Genomic DNA, 22,362 nt, shown 5'->3' with positions numbered 1-22,362 from the left:
TTTAAAATACAGTTCCTACCCTAAGGATATAATGTATGGTGATTAACATAACATCATAAAATAAAATTAAAAAAAAAACTCAAAAAAATATATAGTTCCTACCCAAGTTATGCTTCCTTTAATTAAATCAATGGCCATGTTGTTATGCAGTCAACATATAATCAGTATTAGGCTGCTACCTCACAACTCACTAAAGCATTTCCTGTGGTCACTTAGTGATTTTTTACTATATACAGACAGTAGGTTACAGCTCAGTGTCTTCAGGCTTTGCAACCACTGATGCATTCAACATCAATCCTCAGGAATGACATTCCTGGGTCGAATACGAAGACCAGCCTTGGGTCCCTGCTCTATGCCACCACTTTGATGTCAAGGTCTGTCCCCCATGAGCATGAGTGTGACAGCCTGCCTGCCCTGCGCCCTTCGGTTCTGTACCCACCTCTCTGACCAAGTCTCTGGTCCCCTCTGCCTGCACCTCTAACACCCCTGCCAGGACCACCTACGGACCGACCCACCCTCCCCACACACCGGCTGCTGGGAAATCTCACCCCAGCCAGAGTCACGACCCTTGCAGGGGACTCCTAGGTCCCCGTGTGCAGCCTGTCTTTTCTCCTAAGGGCCAGATCTGTCTGTCCGGCAACATGGACACAGGAAGCACTTTCCTCTCACTGACGGAACAGAACGCAAAATGACAAATCTACCACGGGTCAGAACAAATGTTCCAGAGAGGCTTCAAAGTATGTCCCACGGTGAAACTCCCTCCCTCCCTCTCTCCTTTCCCTAATCCTGCTCTGTCTTCCGTGCAGAGCGGCTTGTTTCCCGCGCCCCCCCCCACGCCCCCCCTCATCAAGCTACTGTCCAGTCCTCTGCACACGGTGACAGTGTTCTTCCCGGCCCTGCCCAGCCGCATGGCCTCACTGTGGCTCCTGGCGCCAGCCCACGCCCCCTCCAGGGTTCTAACCCACCTCCAGGCCCTCCTCCCGCCACAGGGCAGCACCTGTCATTCCCAGTGTTACCCGGCCTTCTCCCTGTATGGCCGTCTTCCTCAAACGCCAGCCCCACAGCACGTTGCGTCTTCGTGGCCGGGAGCCTTTGCTCGGGCTGCTTTCAGCCTCACTGAGCTCTGTACCCAGTATCGTCAGGCCCAATGGTAGCCAACTGCTGGGGCCAAATCAAAATGATGCCTTCCTGGTGAAAACCTCGGCTTCCTGTTCAGAGTTCGCGTACTGCACCTTCACCTGCGCTTCACTTAAGGCCTGAGATTACTTTCTGTCTCCTGATTCCTGCGTTTAAGATCAGCTCAGCAGCCCCCGCAACAGGAAGCCCGACGCCCCGTCGTACCGATTACCAAGGAGAGTCTACGGCACGAACAACAGCACGCCGCTCACCTGGCCGAAGGTAGAGGTCTGAGGACGCGGCTGCAGCGATCCGCTCCCGCTCTTTCTCCCGCTCCCGCTCGCGCTCCCGCTCAGCACTCGCGGCCGCTGCAAGGTGCGTCGAGTGTCCTGTAAAACACAGAAATCTGCAACTTAAAGACAAGAACATCAACCCGCCGGGTACAAACAACTTTTACATTTTTAAGTGACTGGAAATTTTTCAAAACGCTCCCAACTTGAGATGTAGAGTCTTGGATGACAAGTGACACCTAACACAAGCTTCTGGGATATTTCTGGCGTATCTGGTGACAGATGGCATAGAAAAACTATTACTAAATATTAAGTGAAAAACAGCAAAGCAGGGGCGCCTGGGGGGGCTCAGTCGGCTGAGTATCCTACTCCTGATTTCAGCTCAGGTCGTGATCTCAGGGCGGTTGGCTCGAGCCCTGTGTCAGGCTCCCCCCTCAGCAGAGTCTCTCCCTCTCCCTCTGCTCCTCCCCCTGCTCGCTCTCTCCCTCTCAAATAAATAAATAAATCTTTAAAAAAAAAAAAACAAAACCCCAAACCAAAAAAACCCTACAGACAGATGGGGGGAAAGCCCAAAACGCCTTCAAAGACTATGCTGTCAACACTTAGACACACTGGTCATAGCAGAGATGGGCGTGACTGGTCTCTCACCTGGAGACATAGACGCAGAGTTGTATGGCCTGGGCGGGAAAGTAATCTGTGTGCCAGGAATATAAGTGATTCTGTCCATGGGAGGCGTACTCGTGCCCCCGGGATGAGGCACTAAAATCGCTGGAGGCATGTTGGTCAGGTCAATGATTCCTGCTCGCAAGGCAAAGACAATAAAATGATGTTAAATGTCAGTTTCTCTAAAGATACAGAACTGTACATGGCTTTTTAAAATCCTTTCTCTCTGTAACTCAATGATACTTTGTATACAATATAAATAAAAATGGTTAAGATCATCATGACTTTGTAAGAAATTCTTTAAATCTACACAAGGCTATGAAATCCTGTGCCCCATACGAGTCACCTAAAAGCACGGACAGATTACCGAGAGAGACGGCAAACTGATAAGACAATGATTTCAGATAGTTTAGCTATGTCAGTGTTCACCAAAACACCCCGTCTTCACGCATTACTTTACCTCCGAGGGCTAAAAGCTACAGAGGCAAGGACAGGGCTGCCTCTTCTTCCATTCCATCGTTCACTCAGCAAATACTCACTGCTACTCGGTTCACCTAACACATCCTAGGAAACCCGAATGCCAAGACACGCACCCCTTGTGGCTGGGTACGGGAGGCCCAGCTGCTGCTCCCGTGGGGAGAGGCCTCTGGCCACATCTGGGCGCAGATTCACTTGCATCTGCTGTGAGGTAATGTAATCGTTGAGGATTGTCTGTCTGGTGTTCTCCATTGCATAAAGCTGGTACTGACTGGGGTACGCTGGGGTTGGGGAGAGCTGTCTCTGAAACAGGTAAGCAGCAGCTGCTGGTGGCAAGAACGAGAGAAAGGCATTTAGTTCAGTCCAGGGGAAATTCATTCACTGAACGCCACCCACAGAAAGCAGTGGGGCTCCTGCTGTCGAGCTACTATGCGCATGCGGCTTTCGTGTGGGTGGGACGTTACAGGGCGTAAGGGAGATGCATGTTAGACCCTGACACATGAGCGACATGAATACACGCATTCTGATGTCAGATGTAACGGAAAAGGGGGGAGAAACTAGACACAGTGCGAGTATGAACGTTTTCACTGGTAGAACAGGAGCTAAGAAACTTCTCAAGCAGTTGCACTTTCGATCTTTGCCACGTAACTTAATTATAATTTCACCTAAGTCTCCAAGGGCTGCGTTTGAAAATCAAATTATTTTTGTAGTACTGACCATTCAACACAACCAAACGGAAATACGTGGGAACACACTTTGTGACAAATAACCGCTTTCCTGGGGCTGAAAATGATTAGTCTATAAGCATTTCATTAATGCATGTGTTCAGAGCAGAGATTAGCAAACTTATTCTGTAAAAGGCCAGATGGTAAATATCTTCCGCTTTGTGGACCATATGGTCTGCTTCACCTACTCAACTCTGCCGCTATAGCATGAAAGCTGCCACAGACACAACACCCACAAACATGTGCCTGTGTGCTAATAAAACTTTATTTACACAAATAGGCAGCAGCAGGATTTGGCCCCCTGGCCATAGTTTGGCCATAGTTTGACAACCTGGGTTACAGCATGACATGAGTTGCTAGGAAGGGGTAGGTATGTATGGTAAAAAGGAGAAGGTAACGTCTCTCTGCTCAAAACATTTAAATTCAGCTCAAGCTCAAAAATAACAAGCATATAAAACTGCTATAAAATGAAGGACTATGAGAAGCACTACATTAAAATATACACATTCAATTTTGCCTGAAAACTTGAGTGAACTATTTTAAATATATGTTTTCCCTAGAAAAACAAATGACAAGTTTTCTGGAATGTTTTCTTCCCCTTTCTTCATCCAGAACTCCCAGCAGGGTGAGTCTGTCAGTGGACTCTGTGGGAACTTCTGCCTCAGTTTTGGGAGACAGTCCCTGAAGAACTACGTGTAGACTCCTCTGAAACCTAACGTTCTCCAGTGACCAACAATTTGATGCCATTGATATGACCTCCAAAAGATAAAATATTTTCCACAGGTACCTTGCTTCTACAATGTAAATAACCCTTAGAAATCTTGGCATATCTCCTCCCTAAGGACCATGGTAAAACACGGGTGTCCTGTGTCCCAATTTCAACTTGAAGGATGTAACAAACAAGCAAGTTAGGCCAGAGAAGAGGTACAAGCAGACAACACCCATCTGAGTAGGGCTCAGCAGGCAAGAGGAGCAGGGACGAAGACGGGGAGGACAGGGGGAAGCTGGCACACGGATGGGTCAAGTCACCACCGACGTGCTGACAGGACTCCTTTCCCTTTGCAGAACCTGCTGCCCCATGCCCACTGCAGACTGCTCTCCAGAAAACCTACAGACTCCTGCACCTCCAACAAGTATGTCTACCCACAGTCAGAGGGGTCTGTCTGTTCGAAAGTTCCCTCCAGTTGTACCTGCTACTGTAATTATGTAACTTAATGAAGTAATCTGGAGGCTGTTGAGAAAAGAATGAAAAGAATGGTTTCTCTGGAAACTAAGTTGACTGCTTTGGAAAGACTCAGTACAGAAGTTGAATCAGGTATGGACGAGACAATTTTGAAAGACTGAGAAAAAAAATCTGGAAGGATTCTGTATTTAAATTGCTTTGAAGTGGCTTTAAATTCTAGCTTCACTTAAAAAAGCAAGCCTGGAAGGAAATGTGAGTATCACTTATGTAACAAAGACAAGGGAGAAAGATTTCATCAGTAGACCCTGACCTTACATCAGAACACTGGTAAATGAATATCGACATTGTAACTTTAAATGTTTAATCTATTTTTTTTTTTTTCTCAGTTCCGTAAGGGTGCTGGTAATATTTTGTTTCTTGATTCAGAATTGGTAACATGGGGGTGTGCAGTGTGTGAGAATTCAATGAGCTGCACGCTAATGATATATGTCACAGTCTGCATATTATACTTTAATGAATAAAGAGAGTTTGAAAGGTCATACAGGTATATTATTTCTTTGCCATAAATCATCACTACCCCCTGTGCTTACCAGGATCCAGAGCCCTGTGAAACGGCATGGCGGGATCCAGATGTGTGGGAAGATGGCTCCGATAAACCTCTCCGGTGGTGCCGCCCCTATGGTGGGGATCAAAAGGGCTGTGGCTTACTCCAGGGTCCACCCCCGGTACTGGAGACTTCGCTGGTATACTTTCCCTCTGGGTAGGGGTCAGGGTTGATTTTCTTTCATGATTAGTAGACTTGCTAGAGGAAATCGTAACTGGAAAAAAAAAAAGAAAAGCCAACGCCACAACTTAAGAAAACTTGGGAAGTAAGATTATACACCTGACCCTTGAACAACGCAGGGTTTAGGGGCGTTGACCCTCCACACAGTCAAAACTCCATGCTTAACTTTTGACTCGCCCAAAACTAATAGCCTACTACTGACCAGGAAGGCTTACTGAGAACATAAACAGCCAATTAGCACATATTTTGTATGTTATAGGTATTATATCCTGTATTCTTACAATAAAGTAAGCTAGAGACAAAATGTTAAGAAAATTTTAAGAGAGGGACACCTGGGTGGCTCAGCCGGTTGAGCATCCGACTCTTGATTTTAGCTCAGGTCATGATCTCAGGGTTGTGAGATCGAGCCCTGCGCTGGGCTCTGCACTCGGCGAGGAGTCTGCTTATCTCTTTCTCTCCCTCTGTCCCTTCCCCCACTCATGTGCACGCACTCTCTCTCCCTCTCTCTCTAAAAAAAAAATCTTAAAAGAAAGGGGGTGCCTGGGTGGCTCAGTCGGTTAAGCGGCTGCCTTCGGCTCAGGTCATGATCCCAGGGTCCTGGGATCGAGCCCCGCATCGGGCTCCCTGCTCAGCGGGAAGCCTGCTTCTCCCTCTCCCACTCCTCCCTGCTTGTGTTCCCTCTCTGGCTGTCTCTCTCTGTCAAATAAATAAATAAAATCTTTAAAAAAAAAAAAAACTGTAAGAGAAAAATACATTTATAGCACTGTACTGTATTTATTAAAAAAAAAAAAAATCCACATTAACTGGACCTGCACAGTTCAAACCAGTGTTGTTCAAGGGTCAACTGTATTTATCCATTTCTCACCCAACCAAATACAGACTGTATTTATATTTTTATCTGCTTCCACCAAACATTTAATATTCAATCTTGTAAAATATGCAACTGTGAAGAACTAGCAGAAGCTTCTGAGATTGAGAGATTACCACCTTGTGGATCATAGCACCAGCATTTTAGCACCTAACATTAAGATTAAACATGAAGTTCAACACTCCTCTTTAAATCCCATTATAAATGATTTTGTTTTCTGTACGACTTGAACATTCCAAATTCTTCTCGATCCCCCACGTACTCAAGTCACAACTCCCTCTCTCTGCCTGTGCCGCCCCCTCCTTGCTGCCCGCCAGTCTCTACGTGACGCTATTTTTCCCTGCCCTGGACTTCCACAAAGCCTTTCTCATGAGCTCGCCCATATCAACCACCTCCCTACCCCAGGCTCTCTTTTTTAAATGATGTGATTCAGAAGTTATTAGATCATCCCCCCAATGAACAGCATATCCCAACACTTACTGGCCATCACCCTCCACTGTTTTAACAATTGTAGTACAACACACAGAACATAAAAGGTACCATTTTAAAGGGTACGATTCAGGGGCATTAATACACTCAGTGGTGTGCACCACCTCCTCATTATTAATAGTTTGATAACATCAACTTGGCCGTGATTACACAAATCTGCCGGACAAAACCAAGCAACCATGCGGGTCTGCTGCATCGCCTTCCGAGGCCCAGTGTGCTCGAACACAGAGTGCCTTTCCCCGCAGCAGCAATTCGCCTTCAGAACCCGAGCCCGGTGCTCTGCATTCACCACCCCACCTCCCCGGCCAACACTTCCCTTCTCTCTTCCCTCCAGGCTGCTCCTCTCCCACCACACAAAACACCCTTCACCTTCCCAGCTCTCGCAGTGTCCAGCCAGGACCTTGCACGTGAGCCCGCAATAAACACGTACTGCAATAACGCTGGAGAGGATGAGTGGGGACGTTCGTATGGGCCGCAGGCGGTTTCAGGGACCACCTGGTAAAACTCAACGTCTCGGACCTTACTCACGCACCGGCCAGCAGCAGAAAGCCCGGGGAGGTGGGGCACGATACCGACAACAACAGCAACGGCAATAACAATAGTTCGCATTCTCTCCTTCCCAAGTTCTTCAAACACATGACCTCATGTGACCTTCCCAACAGTCCAGTGAGGGAAGCCTTAATACTTTTACTGACGAGGAAACTAAGGGCCTAGCAAAGTGAAGTAACTCGTCCAAGGTCATGCAGTGAGAAGAACCTTAATTCAAGTTCAGGCAGCCTTGCTCCACAACGTGAACTTTCAACTGCCACACCAGACCGCCGCTAAACAAACAACGGTCAACGCCGACTTCCAGAACACCTTGAAGGAGTAGCTGAAAAGCCACTCTCAGAATGTACTTACTCTAGAGCACTCCTGGACTCCAGCATCCTCGGCACTTGATTAAAGTAGATCTTTTACCTACGATGATCCCTACTTTTCATTTGGTAGCCTTCCATGCAGGCCCCGTGTCAAGCACCACCTGCAGATCCCGTGGCAATCCAAAGCCAACCATCTGACACCGACTTTTTACCGGAGGTGGGAAAGCGCAATCAAAACGAGCAAACAAGTTCAGAAGAGTAACATACCATCAGAAGTTCTGTTCATCATAGGCGAGCCTCTGGACATGGTGTTTTGGTAACTCACAGGAGTCCGCCGTGCACTACTGTCGTCATAAATCCCCGGGCTCAGCTGCGCTTTGGGAGCTTCGTGAAGTGTTGACCTAAGGACGGAGGGGCCAGAGCTTACCACTGATGTGTGTCGGGAACGCACTGGCTCGCCTGCTTTCACATCCTCATATTTTCCCCGTTCTACCACTTTTATGTTCTCTGGTACGATTTCCAGTGGAGGAATTCCACGGGGTAGTTTGTTAGGCCCCGTGATTAAGGATTTGACGTTGTGTTTGATGGCAGATTGACCTGAGTTGCTGTCAAACTTTATTGGTGTGCCCTAAAAGAAAAGAAACAAACATTATAGGTAGCCCGAGGCATCCGAAGATTTTTCCATCTCAGGTCAGCTCGGCTCACGGCAACAGTAATTTGCTTCGGTAATCTTTACTATCTGTGTGGGTGTGTCAATCACATGCTCACAAATCCAGAGCTGCGTACTTTCTCGAAATATACATTCCACAATACAGACACGAGAAAAATGAATACTAAAGCATACCTAAAACTTTCACATTTATTTCCAAAAGATCTGACTTCGTAAGAACTACTTATAATTATTAAGTCATGCTTCTTAAAATGCTCCATGAATATCACAGTCTGGAGTGGAACGGTTGACAAAAAGCACCCTGATGTAGTTACCTGGGAGATGGAACCTTCAATTATTGGCCTTGTGCTCTGGACCACTTCTGGAGTTTTTCGGCTTTCCTGAGTTAAAATATCTTGCCGTGGAATCTCATGAATGGAACGCCCCATTTCTTTGATGGTGGTAATGCCGTCATATGGTTTTCCTTTGGTAATGGCGCCTTCAAATGCTCGTATGGGAGGACTCTCCCTTTTAATCTGTTTGGGATATTTAAGACCGTCTTCGAAGCTGTCTGTTGTTGCTCTTGGTGTGCCTTTGAGAAAGAATTCAAGAAAACATGCTTATTAAAGTAATGCCAATGGTTGCAGAACAATGTGACTGAGCTGTACATTTAAAAATTGTTAAAATAGTAAATCCTGATACATATATTTTTCCACAATTTAGAAAAATTAATACCTTGTCATCTTGCAGTTTTTAATCAATTTTCTGTTTACAACACATCTTTAAATAAATATTCGTAAGTCGTCATTTTTTTCAGGTGGTTCAAGACTTAATACAATTAAGTCTGTTCATCACAATCAGAGAATGGTTCTTACATAATGAAGATGTCTCTATATTCAAAGATTAGGCAACTATCATCTTCATATAAACTATGTAGCTCAGAAACAGAAGAGTTAAAATCAAGACTTAAATATTTAATATTTCAAAAGGGAAAATACTTGAAAAGCAGGCTTCGTGCACTGCAAATTAATGTCAAACTACTCTGCCAATGAGGCAGTCATGAATAAAAGCCAAAACAAAGTTTACCCTGCATTATGGAACCAGACAGCACAGTCCTTTCTTTGAGGTCAGAATGAGGGCTCCCCCTGGGTAATGCTCGGCATATCAGCCCTTTCAAAACAAGAAAGCAATTCAAATTATTAAATATAAAGTGTATGCCAATTCACATATACTTTATACTGACCTTAGAGTATGTACTTTTTGATAAAAGCCCTATGGAGAAAGAGATATCATCTTAAATTTGTGAACTATTCAGAAGAATATCATGGAAAAAATAAAAGTTGGAAGTAACCAACATGACATCATTGTTCCTTTTTAAACACTCTTCTAAAGAGAAAATAGCTACAGAACACATCTATTATAAATTACATCTAAAATTCAATGCTTCTTTCTCAAGGTGAGGAGACACAAGAGGGGTTGAGAATCACCGTTTAGCTCTGAAACACACCTCTGAGAAAGGGAAAACACGAAGGATGGGTGCAGTACTTCAAAAACAGGTAAAATACATAAATGAAAACATGCAAGTCATAATGAAAGAGCTGTAAATAACCTCTTAAAATGTTTTGCTTCACATCACAATAAATTTGAATCAAGGATTGGAAATAACCACACGCAATTACCCTAAAGTAAAGGAAAGTGAGATTTTTTTTTTTTTAACACAGAGAAAATCCAGCTCTTAGAAAATTACGCAGGACTTCTAAGATTGAGGAATCCTTACCCTGTTTTTAGTATTTCACCGAGATTAACATTAAACAGTTTAGCCAGGTTAAGGCTTAAACAAAGTGAGTCATTAACAAAATAAAACCACAGGTATGATGTAGTGAAGGCTTATCGTGGTCAGCACAAGCTTGGACACCTGTCTCGAATCCTCACACTGTAACTACAATCCCTTCATTTACAGAGGATGAAACTCGCACAGCAAAATTCATCAGGAAATAGTGCAGCCCTGCTTTAACTCCCTCAAGACAAAAACAAAGTTCTCAAAATGAATTTTACATTTTTCAACTCACTTAACCCTAACAGGAATAGTCTACAAATTTTATGAGCATTCTACTAGTTACCTATGATATGACCGATCATGTTTAATTTTTACTTCCTACCACTGTCATGTACTTGATTTATATGTAGATATGAATATAAATTTAAACATATCAATAAGTTCATATTAATATAGTGTTAATTATATATTTTATGATATTATATATTATTAATATAATGACATATTAATATGTTTCATTTATACAGTAATATGAATATAAATTTCACGTAGAAATGACAGAGACTGAATACAACCTAACCCAACCATGGATATTTGCTGTACAAAATTAAATGTATCTAAATAAAGTTCTGGAAACATTTTACCCTCCAACGGTGCTGAAACAGGGGACTCCCTCATTGACAACCCTTGCTTTATATTTCCTTCCACTGATTCATAGCTTCTTTTTAAACTGATTTCATGAGCTGTTCTTGGACTCCTCGTCCCTTCTCGGGCATTTTTAATATCTGCAGAACACAAAAACAAGAATTGCTCAGACAGCGCCCAAAGCCTACTCTACAGTCAATCAGTTATCTTAAGTTTCATAGTCTATCTTAAAAAAAATAATAATATAAGAGCCAGTCAACCTACAACATACTACTGTGTAATTGATACTTACGAAATTTTTTTCATTAATTCAAATTATTTGAGTGCCAGGCATAAATAAGTTAGGCTTGCAGATAAGGTTAACAAATTAAGTGCCTTCCTTCATGAAACTTACCCAATCGTGGCGGATACCGACAAAGTACTAGGGAACTGCTGCAGAGTACAGTCAGTACTACGGAAAGAGAGGTACGATGTACTTCGAGAACGCCAGATGGAGAACCTAACACTTTTATTAAAAGGCCCCGAAAAGGCTGCCTACAGAAGTAATGTAGACTGAGAACTGAAGGATAAGGCGGAGATGCTTCAGCCACAGGTAAGGGAGGAAGAGGTGGCACAGGCACACCGACGCCAAGGCGAGACAGAGCGTGGGACAAAGAACCTGAGCTCAGTGCGTGGCCAGTGTGCCGAGCGCAGCTGGAGGCTGAGTGCACAGGAAGGCAGTGCGAGGGAGCCAAGAGAAACGTGGGAAGGGAACAGCGGGACAGGAGCAGATCGTGGAGGGCGGAGCAAGCCAAGGTAAGGGGCTTACACTGATCTTAAAGCAATGAAGAGTCAAGCAGGAAGCGATGTGTTACACTTCTGAATACGGGTTATGACTAAAGGTGGGGAGATCAGGGGCAGCTGCCCGGTTATCTGGATGAAAGACGATGGTGGCAGTGGGGCATAGAGAGAAATGGATGGATTCCAGAGAATTCAGAAAAGAGAACAGAAACAACTCAGTGACTGGATGTGGAAAGAGAACAAGTGTTAAGGATGACATCTACATTTCTGGCTTAGGCAATGTACGTTAATTTCTTCCTCCAGAAGCAAAATGTAAATCAGCATATGCCAGAAATGTTAAAACAAGAAAGGAGGAAGGAAATAAGAAAGTTACCATGTGTTTTGCATCACTGTGTGCTCACATACCTTATATCTTTGTATTCAAAGAGAAAGATAAAACATGACTAATGACTACTTAGATCACAAAACAGTTGCAAACAGGAACTCAAATCCAGTCCCTCACTTGGCTTTTTTTTTTTTTTTTACCATAACTGAGTCATTCTTGTAACATTAATGAGAAAATATAACCTAAGAATACAACTAAAGAAAATGCTTATACACATAAACATTAAAATAATTTAAATTAAGAATTTAAATTCAATACTCTTTCCAGGATTATCAAATTATTATCTACTCCCTATTCACCTGGGGCACCTGGGTGGCTCAGTCAGTTAAGCGTCTGCCTTTGGCTCAGGTCACGATCCCAGGGTCCTGGGATCCAGCCCCGCACTGGGCTCCCTGCTCAGCAGGGAGTCTGCTTCTCCCTCTGCCTCTGCCCCTCCCCGACTCGTGGTCACTCTCTTGCTTGCTCTCTCTCTCAAATAAAATCTTAAAAATAAAATAAAATAAAACAGGGGCGCCTGGGTGGCTCAGCCGTTAAGCGTCTGCCTTCGGCTCAGGTCATGATCCCAGGGTCCTGGGATCGAGCCCCGCATCAGGCTCCCTGCTCGGCCAGGAGCCTGCTTCTCCCTCTCCCACTCCCCCTGCTTGTGTTCCCTCTCTAGCTGTCTCTCTCTCTCTGTCAAATAAATAAAATAAAATCTTAAAAAAAAAATAAAATAAATAAAATAAAATAAAATAAAACAAAATAAAATAAAAGTGATTCTACTAAAGTTAAAGATTATTTTCTTAGGCTAAATCAACGGGCCATAGTTGAGGTTAGCTACCACTTACAGAACCACATACTGTGGGCTCTGCACTGTTCATCATTTTTCATTGACCGTCTCAGTTAAATTTTCACAAAACCTCCATGAGAAGGGAGAACGAACTCCCCCAAACACATATGTGGGGAGCCAGAGCCCATGTTTCTAGTCCCCATCACAGTACTGGCTTCGGAGAACAGACATCATACTTACTATCATAGGATAAGATGTGTCCACTCTTGCCTTCATAAATAACATGACCTTTGGATGCGGCTTCCTCTCTGCCTTTCTCAGGACTGCTCTCCTCAATGGGCATTCTAGAAATGGATCCCTTCACCAACGCCTCAGTTGGTATGCCAGCCTGTGACAGGGCTGGGGTACCCTGCCATCAAATCAAACACAAACACTCAGGTTTAGAGGAGACACGAGATACTCAGAAAACTTAACCCACCACACGGAGAGTCAGATCCATCCATATCTTCAAAGAAGAAAGGACAAAGACATGAGAGGAAACCAGACATTAAGTTTTTATAAACATAAAGAAATACTATACCTTAATCCTTGAACCCTGCCCCACAAAACTTAAAATCTGGACAGGTGTAGGAGTCAAATCAACTTTCTTCCCCACCCTGAAGTCAAACATCTTAACTCTCAGGGAAAAAAAAAAATCTGGTCTTAAATGCCAAAAATCATGCTAAGTGTAATATGTTTTTTTCAAAATGTCTAATAAAAATAAGACGATAAATTAAGTTTTAAATTTAGAACACTGCAACCTTCTTTCACATTGTGATAAGAGGAAAAAAGAACTTGCAGTTCCCAAACTGTCTGTTGTATTCGACCTCTGGTCACCAGTGGGGGAAGGGGAGACGGGACCGAGAAAACTCAGATGCCTCCATCCTGTGCTATGGATTCAGTTTAGGTCACATCCTCTGAATCTTCACCATCATTAATTTGTCCTCTTCTGGGTTACCTATGGGCACGGTTCTTTTTGACCTTTCCTTTAAGCAGTAAACCCTTCCTTCCAGAGAAATCATTCATGGAACCTACTGGGTCGAACACTTCGTAAGAGTGAGCTGCTTGGGTTGAAATGGGCATGGCAGGCCCAGATTTAGCCCACTCACACATTTGGCGCCCCCAAAACTCTCGTGAGGACAATCTGAAACCACACACTTAGAGCAGGAAGAATGACAAAAACAAAACGTTTATTTTGGCCATTCAAATGGGCTCGGCAGTAAACATCTAGGAATCCTTAACACCCACTTTGGAAGTACTCACTTCACATAGACAGACTGGTTTGAAAATAAACAGAAAAAGCGTAGCCTCACTTCATCCAGTTCATTCTGTCTTCCTACCCACAACCTGGTTAGTAGAGTGAAAATGAACAAGAAAAGATAATATGCATAAGGCATTTATTTCTCTTTTGCCTCTACTATTAAAGTGTTTGCTTATTTTGAAAACTAGTTTCAGGATGTATACTTTGGTCAAATGTAGATGGAGAGATGTGAAGAGTTCATATGTAACCTTCTAGGTCTCTAAGCCATATACTCCGTATACCAGGTCTTGTTAAAATGGAGACCCTGATTCATAGGTCTGAAGTGGGAACTAAAATTTCTGCATTAATCTAACAAGCTCCCAAGCGATGCTGATGCTCTGGGACACAGACTACACTTGATCAGCGAGGTCCCCGGGCAGGGTTCTCAAATGGGCACGCAGCAGAATCACTGGAGGGCGGGAAAACACAGATTGCTGGGCCCCGCCCCCACAGATGAGACTTCAGGAAATTCTGGGGTGGGGCCTGACCATTTACATGCCTAATGCTGCTGGCCTGGGAGCCACACTTTAGCCATTGGCCTAGGGGACAAGGACAAAAGACAAGGAAGAAGAATAAAACAGGAAACTTGTGACCGGTTCAATGTGCAAAAGCACAGGATTCTGTTTACAATGATTTCCCAAAAGAGAATTTTCCTTTCCCAGATCGACAATAATAAAGAGGCTACAGACTGTTACACTTCCAAGTGAAATTAACATCTAACTGAGGAAAAGAAAGACCTTGTCTTAATCAAAACTGGCAATATATTGAGCCTGAAATTGGAAGAAGATTCTTGACTTCTGGCGCTTCTATCAACGTCACCTGTATCTCCCAGTTTAGCACGAGACCCTAGCCAGGTGCCTTACATGCCAGGACTGCAGACCTTCTTTTTCACAAGGGGCAAAAGTGAGCAAATAATTTATACTGATTTTCTTCTCCGTTTCTATTTGAGCTGAACACATGGTAAAAGCTTTGCCAGGAAGACACTAGGAGCTGCATCAATCAGAACTTGTTTCTTCTGCCAATTTGCAAATCATTAACCTTTTCAAATGACCCACAGACTAGATAATATAGCTGGTGGTCAAAATGATCACATTAATGTCTTTCTGCAGACAGTTTACGGATCTGGGTTTATTACCATTGAGACCCAGTCCCATAATCCAGAACAACGAGCAACTTAACCCCAGAACTATACTGCTGGAACAGCTAGAGCTCTTGAGACTTGACTTCCAGTTTTCTCATTAGCTACTGTCCAGTGTATCAGGAATGATCACAACTAACCTGAGTGATCGAGCCCCGCAAGGACGGGATGCCTTCCACAGAAATTTTGCTGGCTGGCGTTCCCCGAGTTATACTTCCTTCTTGAATGGCTCCTGTGGTACCTGAATGAAACCAAAATGATTAGCATATTACACCTTCTACCACTGCAAACACACAAAACTCAGCCCCCACTTAGAAGAGGGGTAAGAGAAGGAAACAGCAGTACAAAAAGAATAGTGGTGTTTTACTGAAATCTACTTTTAAAATAATATTGTAATTATTAAAAAGGATTGCTGAAATATGGAATTTCAAAGTTTTTAATTATTTTTATACAGAAGGAAAAATTTAGAATGTAAAGGCTCTAACTTAAAAACCCAACATTAAAACGTATTAGTGACTTACTTTAATACATTTATTGGGAACAAAAGTTTAATATTTCTGCCAAACAGCGTATTTTACCTCTGACCACTCCTTCGTGCTGTGCCCTGACCAATAAACCTTCAGGCTGTGAGTTTTGGCTTCGGGGAGAAAATTCTTCCTGCTTGATGTAGGGCACAGTAGCTATGGACCAAAGCGAGAGAAATAAGTAGAGATCAAGGCTGAATTACTGCCCGTGATGCTGCAAGCGCAGGAATGTTTTGAGTATTTACTCACTGACCTGATTTGGCAGATTCCTGTTGCCGCGGCAGTCCGAGAGAGATAGAGCCGACTGAGGGCTTAGCTGCTTCTTGAGTGTAGGAAGTCTGATTATGAGAAGTCAAATAAGTGCCCGGTGTTCCCTAAAAATAATTTTAAAGGACTAAAATAACATTGTCTTCTCACAAGGTCAACAATAAATTTAATGTTCATGTTTCTGTTTATAAGAATTTACACCCCCACTGCCCCAAATTAAGAACAAGTACTTGCAAAGCAAGAAAATCTTTATATAGATTGCTTATATTAAAAATATTTTAAAAAAATTTTTTTAAAGATTTTATTTATTTATTTGACAGAGAGACACAGCGAGAGAGGGAACACAAGCAGGGGGAGCGGCAGAGGGAGAGGGAGAAGCAGGCTCCCCCCTAAGCAGGGAGCCCGATGCGGGGCTGGATCCCAGGACCCTGGGATCATGACCTGAGCCGAAGGCAGATGCTGAACATTACTGAGCCACCCAGGCGCCCCACATTAAAAATATTTTTAAAGGGAGCAAGATATGTCTTCTGAAATCACCATAAATTTCATATAACTATTATTTATTGTTAACAAATTACATAAATAAAGCACTTAACAGTACACTCAAAATGTAAGCTATTATTAACAATATTTATTCCTCTTAAAATTGTTATAGGATAGGGACATCAGTGAAAACAGCAGAGTAAGGACTTCTGAAAACGCTCTTCCATAAAGGCAACCAGAAAACCAGCAAAAATTGTAAGAATCAACCTTTCCATTTGGAAATTAACCAAAGGCTTGTGGAAATCTGGGTGCATTTATTCAAGAAGACTGGCAATATCTAGGTAAGAAGAGTGAGCTTTGTGGCATTTGAACTTGCTCTATTTCCTCTCCCATATGCTCCCCACCAAGCTCACTGGTAGCCTTGAAAATCAACAAAGGAAAGTATGAAAACGATGTTTCCCCAAAGAATATCAACAAAAAGAAAAAAAAAAAAAGAAAAGAACTGTGAAGAAATTCTGAAGTTGAAAAGTACAAAAATTAGAGGAAAACAAAAAAACAAACTCTCAGCCAAAAAGAATATAAGGAAGCCTCTTCAATCTTTAGAAAAGACACCTATGAAAAGTCTATAGTTGGGGCGCCTGGGTGGCTCAGTCATTAAGCGTCTGCCTTCAGCTCAGGTCATGATCCCAGGGTCCTGGGATCGAGCCCCACATTGGGCTCCTCGCTCAGCAGGGAGCCTGCTTTTCCCTCTCCCAATGCCCCTGCTTGTGTTCACTCTCTGGTTGTCTCTCTCTCTGTCAAATAAATAAAAATAAAATCTTAAAAAAAAGTTTATAGTTAACATACCTACCAGTTAAATACTGAATGCCTCCCTCCTAAAATGGGCAACAAGGAAAGCATATCCTCTTCACCACTTCTTGAGTGACTCAGTCGATTAAACATCTGACTCTTGATTTCAGCTCAGGTCATGATCTCAGGGTTGTGGGATCAAGCCCCACATTGGGCTGATTGAGCCCCATATCAGGCTCCTAGCTCCTCCGTCAGCAGGGAGCCTACTTAAGATTTGCTCTCTCCCTCTCCCCACTTCCTCCCTGCTCTCTCTCTCAAATAAATAAATAAATAAATCTTTAAAAAAAAAAATTGTACTAAAAGTTCTACCCTAGTCAGTTCAATAAAACAAGAAAAAGAAAAGGCACTAGGGGGGCGCCTGGGTGGCTCAGTCGTTAAGCGTCTGCCTTCGGCTCAGGTCATGATCCCAGGGTCCTGGGATCGAGCCCCGCATAGGGCTCCCTGCTCGGCGGGAAGCCTGCTTCTCCCTCTCCCCCTACCCCTGCTTGTGTTCCCTCTCTTGCCGTGTCTCTGTCAAATAAATAAAATCTTAAAAAAAAAAAAAAAAGAAAGAAAAGGCACTAGGACTGGAAAGGAAGAAGTAAAACTATCTTGATTTGCATATGATGCGCTCACATAGAAAATCCTAAGAAATTCACTCTCCCTCCAAAAAAAAAAAAAAAAAAAAAAACCCAACAAAACAAATAAGAAGCAAATAAGTAATGTTGCAGGAGATAAAGATTTAAAAAATCAACTTTTTCTATATACCTGTAGAACTGGAAAATGAAATTTTGAAAAATATTTATAAAAACATAAAATACATTACAAATCATCAAATTAACTGAAAATAAATCTAACAAAACCTCTACAGTGAAAACTATGAAATACTGTTGAGAAATTAAAGACATAAATTAATGGAAATATAAACATGTTCATGGATTAGAAGACTCAACATTCTTTTTTTTTTTTTTTTTAAGATTTTATTTATTTATTTGACAGAGAGAGAGACAGAGAGCACAGCAGGGGGAGTGGGGGAGGGAGAAGCAGGCTCCCCAGTGAGCAGGGAGCCCAATGTGGGACTCGAACACAGGACTCCAGGACCACGACCTAAGCTGAAGGTAGATGCTTAATCACTGAGCCACCCAGGCGCCCGAAGATTCAACATTCTTAAGATCTTCATTTCTAACCCAAAATAATCTATAAATTTAATGCAATCCTTTACCATAATCCCAGGAGAATTTTTGTTAGAAACTGACATTTATAATTTATATGGAAATGCCAAAGTCATAGAAGAGCCAAAGCAATCTTGAAAAATAAAAGCCCTTAAAGGACCCCTACCACATGATTTCAAGACTTACCATAAAGCTACAATAATCACAACTGTGATGCTGATAAAAGTATGGGCAAGTAGATCAACTGAACAGAACAGAAAGTCCAGAAATAGACCAAACATAGAGCCAAATCATTTCTGACAAAGGCACTAAAGTGATCATATTGGAGAAAGAAAAGACTTTTTAACCGGTGTTCCTGGAACTGCAAATCCAAAAGGATAACTGAATGCTGATCCTGACCGCACGTTGCACATAAAAATTAATTTCACGTGGATCACAGACCTAAATGTAAAAGCCCAAACTATAAAGCTTTCAGAAGAAAACGCAAGAATATTTCCACAAGCATGAAACAAAGATTTCTTAGAGAAAAAGAATTAACCATAGGAGAAAAAAAAATTTGTATAAGGACTTCATCAAAATTTAAAATTTCTGCTCATCAAAACACAGCAGTAACAAAACACACAAGCCACAAAAAAGAGGAAATATTTTAATATATAACAGAGACCTTTCATCCATAATAAAGAACTTCTACAATCTACTAACCAAAAAAACCCCAATAAAAACAGATAATAAGACAGTCACTTCGCAATCAGACGTATAAATGACCAATAAGCATACAAAAAAGTGCTCAGCATCATCTGCTGCCAGGGAAATGCAAACTAAATGCCACAATGAAATATGACTAAAATAAAAAAGATGGCCAAGAGCAAATGAAGCAAAATGAAGGCTTACACACTGTGGGTAGCAGTAGACCCACTCTGGGAAATTATAAAGTAAAACACACATATATCTAGCAATTCCTCCCTCAGGGGATTGATTACACAAGAGAAATGAAAACAAATGTCTATAAAGAGCCAGTACAAGAATGTACATATCAGCTTTATTCACCACAGCCAAAAACTAGAAATAGCTCAGGATGAATCCCTAAAACCATTATGTTAAGTTAAAGAAGACGGACACAGAAGGGTACACACTGTATGAGTTCATTTATATGAAGTTCTAGAAAAGGCAAAACTAATCTGTGCTAATAGGAAGCAAACCAGTGGTTGCTTCAGGCACAAGGGGCTAAGAAAACCTTCGGAGGTGATGAAATGGTTCTATAACCTGACAGGAGAGTGGCTGCTGCTGATCGTGCACATTGGTCAAAACTTTTCAACCATTAAGATAAGGCCATATTAAAAAATATATATACGTATATATATACAGGTATGTAACAATAATGCACTGGGGGGGGGGGGGAAGATATAGTGGCCAAAGTCAGAATGAACTGGGGCTTATCAATCATGTACAATGTAATATTTAGAGCCTTCACAATAGTCCACACATATTTTGGTACTTGAAAAGATTCCTCTTCCATCTTCGCTACACTAAACCTCAGGGCACAAAAGTGCCTTTCCTAAGTCAAACCAGACGGTGTGCCGCAGCCACTCACTTTGGGCACCTAACTCACACAAACTTCCTGTGTGTGGCACAGAGTACGATGACTGCCGTATTTTCTGGTCACCGTCTCTTCACATACAGACAAACTTGTATTTATTAAGACTCGGACAAATTAGGGACAGAAAAGGGAGAACTTTTATCAAAGCAATACTCAACAGAAATTTCCAGGGCAGGGAAGGCATTTTACCTGTGAGATGGAGCCTCCCAGGATAAAAGATGGTTTTTCTGAAGCCACTGTGGTTTTGGATGATGGGATGAGAGGAGGAGGTGGCCTGGTGGGTCGAGTTGTCGGAAGCCGAACCGCTTCAGGGAGATTAGTTATCACTTGATGCGGAGCAGGCTGCAGGACTTTGAAGGGGAGGAAAAAAATGATTTAAAATCGGCAATTTCATAGTTTGCAACACTCTACCTATCTCAGTCATTCCCGAATTTTCATATCACACACTGAATTTTAAGTGCAAGATGAGGCTGAGGAGGAACACTTCTATTTTGAATTTCTCTTTCACTTGAATTAAATCCATATACATATTCAGGTCACACGTGGTATTTGTGAGGCTGAAATATTCAACTCCCTGTGAAACCAGAGCTTTTAAGTTGATGTTCATTTCAAACTATCTCTGCTTAGCATAGGCAAATGACAATCTTTCACAATCTTTTCTCTCTCTCCATCACTCTTTGGACCTGCTTCTTAGGAGCAGCTGATACTCCAACTCTGGAGAACGCACAGACATGGCCAACCACCAGCTGGACACCCTCTCTACATCTTGCCTACCTGGAGAAACGTTTACTGATCCTGGCTCTCACAGACCTGAATTTCTTGTGGTCGGGGAGGGGACCTAAAGATTTTTTCAAAGTACATGTACTCTTAAAAGCCAGTCAGTGTCACAGTATACATGTGTGAACACGAATTTCCCAGTGGCCCAGTGAAGCTCAACTGAATACAACAGACGATGGGATGCACAGAAACAAGAAAATAATTCTGAAACAGGAAGGGCACGTCTGGGAAAGGCAGTTTGTTCACGAGCTCAAACCACCCGAGTCTAGCATCTGTAGGGAGATGGCCAGCAGCCACTGCGCAGAGGAACAATATTTACCTGGCGGGACACTATAGCGGGCTGCACTCATATCAGGCTGTGGAGCGGCTTTACTGACTTCTCTCGGAGAGAGCCTACACGGTGAGGCTGACCTTGCTGCGGGACTGTGCATCTGTGCTTCCTGTTCTAGAGCACGTCTGACCTCAGCATAAGGCATATAGGCGACTGATTTTCCTATGAAAGTTAAAGTTATCAAGATAAGGGAAGAACCCCAAATTAAAATAGTAAGTGTGAAAGGACCAAGCCCACACCATCCAGGGGCAGATCCGACTATATATACTAATATTAAAATCTAAAATTCTGGGGTGGGGGGGGAGTCCACCCACAGAGAGGTTTAAAAACCCTATACATCTAAATCTTCTGTGTATGCACCATCACTATGACCTAATAAAACCCTCAAAAATTCAATTATGATGTTTCCCTTTAAAGGAAAAGAACATCTCTTTCTTCTTCTTAGGAAAACCAAGTGTTTTCACATGCAATAAAGGTCACAACAGGCAAACATCAGATTATCCAGCCATTTGGTAAATTCAAGTCTTGCTTGAGTTAGTCATATCTCTGAGAATTTCCACCGTTTATATTTAGCCTGCTGAAACACACCACTTAATATTCAGAGAAATAAACATAATTAAGAAACGGAAGAAGCCTTTCTTAGAAGACACAGATCAAACTAATCCAAAAAAACCTACACACACTTATAAAACTATGAATTTTACTACCAGAATGCTATAAAAATTACTCCAGGGGCTTTTGGGTGGCCAGTCATTAAGCGTCTGCCTTCAGCTCAGGTCATGATCCCAGGGTCCTGGGATGGAGCCCCACTTCGGGCTTCCTGCGGGAAGCCTGCTTCTCCCTCTCCCACTCCCCCTGCTTGTGTTCCCTGTCTCGCTGTGTATCTGTCTGTCAAATAAATAAATAAAATCTTGAAAAAAAAAATTACTCCATATAATTTACCTCCACATAAAGTATAAAAAAACTTAAGTATTTAAAGGGCATATCAGATATGCAGTCACATTAAGACTTAAAAATACAGGGGCGCCTGGGTGGCTCAGTTGGTTAAGCGACTGCCTTTGGCTCAGGTCATGATCCTGGAGTCCCGGGATCGAGTCCTGCATCGGGCTCCCTGCTCAGCAGGGAGTCTGCTTCTCCCTCTGACCCTCCCCTCCCTCATGCTCTCTCTATCTCATTCTCTCTCTCAAATAAAATCTTAAAAAAAAAACAAACAAAAATACATATAATTATATATATTATATAATTTTTTTCCTTTTTAAAATGAAATTGACATTATAATTTTGGAAAATCAGAAAAGCACAAAGAGGAAAAGGAAAATCATATGTAACCCAAACCACTTAAATGTGGGCTATTTTAATGTCTGCCAGAGCAAATTCCCATTCATTTTCTTATTCTTTTGCTTACCTAGTCTTATCCATTTATTCTTCCAGATAAATCAAAATTTAAAAT

The 22,362-nt window shown here is 42.5% G+C and overlaps 1 protein-coding gene across 19 annotated transcripts in view; it reads right to left on the bottom strand.

Annotated features, from left to right (window-relative positions):
• The window catches only part of NCOR1 (nuclear receptor corepressor 1), a 157,753-nt gene that overhangs the window by 20,875 nt on the left and 114,516 nt on the right, over positions 1-22,362 (bottom strand). For 9 of the 19 annotated variants that reach the window (XM_078067955.1, XM_078067963.1, XM_078067960.1 and 6 more), the window contains 14 exons: positions 20,902-21,075; positions 19,995-20,155; positions 15,712-15,832; positions 15,513-15,614; positions 15,075-15,175; positions 12,698-12,866; positions 10,523-10,663; positions 9,188-9,271; positions 8,437-8,693; positions 7,720-8,080; positions 5,045-5,272; positions 2,663-2,872; positions 2,055-2,204; positions 1,389-1,505 (listed from right to left, as the gene is read on the bottom strand). In XM_078067955.1, the coding sequence (XP_077924081.1) occupies positions 1,389-1,505; positions 2,055-2,204; positions 2,663-2,872; positions 5,045-5,272; positions 7,720-8,080; positions 8,437-8,693; positions 9,188-9,271; positions 10,523-10,663; positions 12,698-12,866; positions 15,075-15,175; positions 15,513-15,614; positions 15,712-15,832; positions 19,995-20,155; positions 20,902-21,075 (2,376 nt within the window). The remainder of the gene's footprint in view (positions 1-1,388; positions 1,506-2,054; positions 2,205-2,662; positions 2,873-5,044; positions 5,273-7,719; positions 8,081-8,436; positions 8,694-9,187; positions 9,272-10,522; positions 10,664-12,697; positions 12,867-15,074; positions 15,176-15,512; positions 15,615-15,711; positions 15,833-19,994; positions 20,156-20,901; positions 21,076-22,362) is intronic. The other 10 variants (XM_078067961.1, XM_078067962.1, XM_078067964.1 and 7 more) reach the window with 3 other exon arrangements.

This window comes from Halichoerus grypus, chromosome 2 (genome assembly GCF_964656455.1).
Source record: "Halichoerus grypus chromosome 2, mHalGry1.hap1.1, whole genome shotgun sequence".
Classification (NCBI taxonomy): Eukaryota; Metazoa; Chordata; class Mammalia; order Carnivora; family Phocidae; genus Halichoerus; species Halichoerus grypus.
This window is presented reverse-complemented; position numbering and strand designations above follow the sequence as displayed.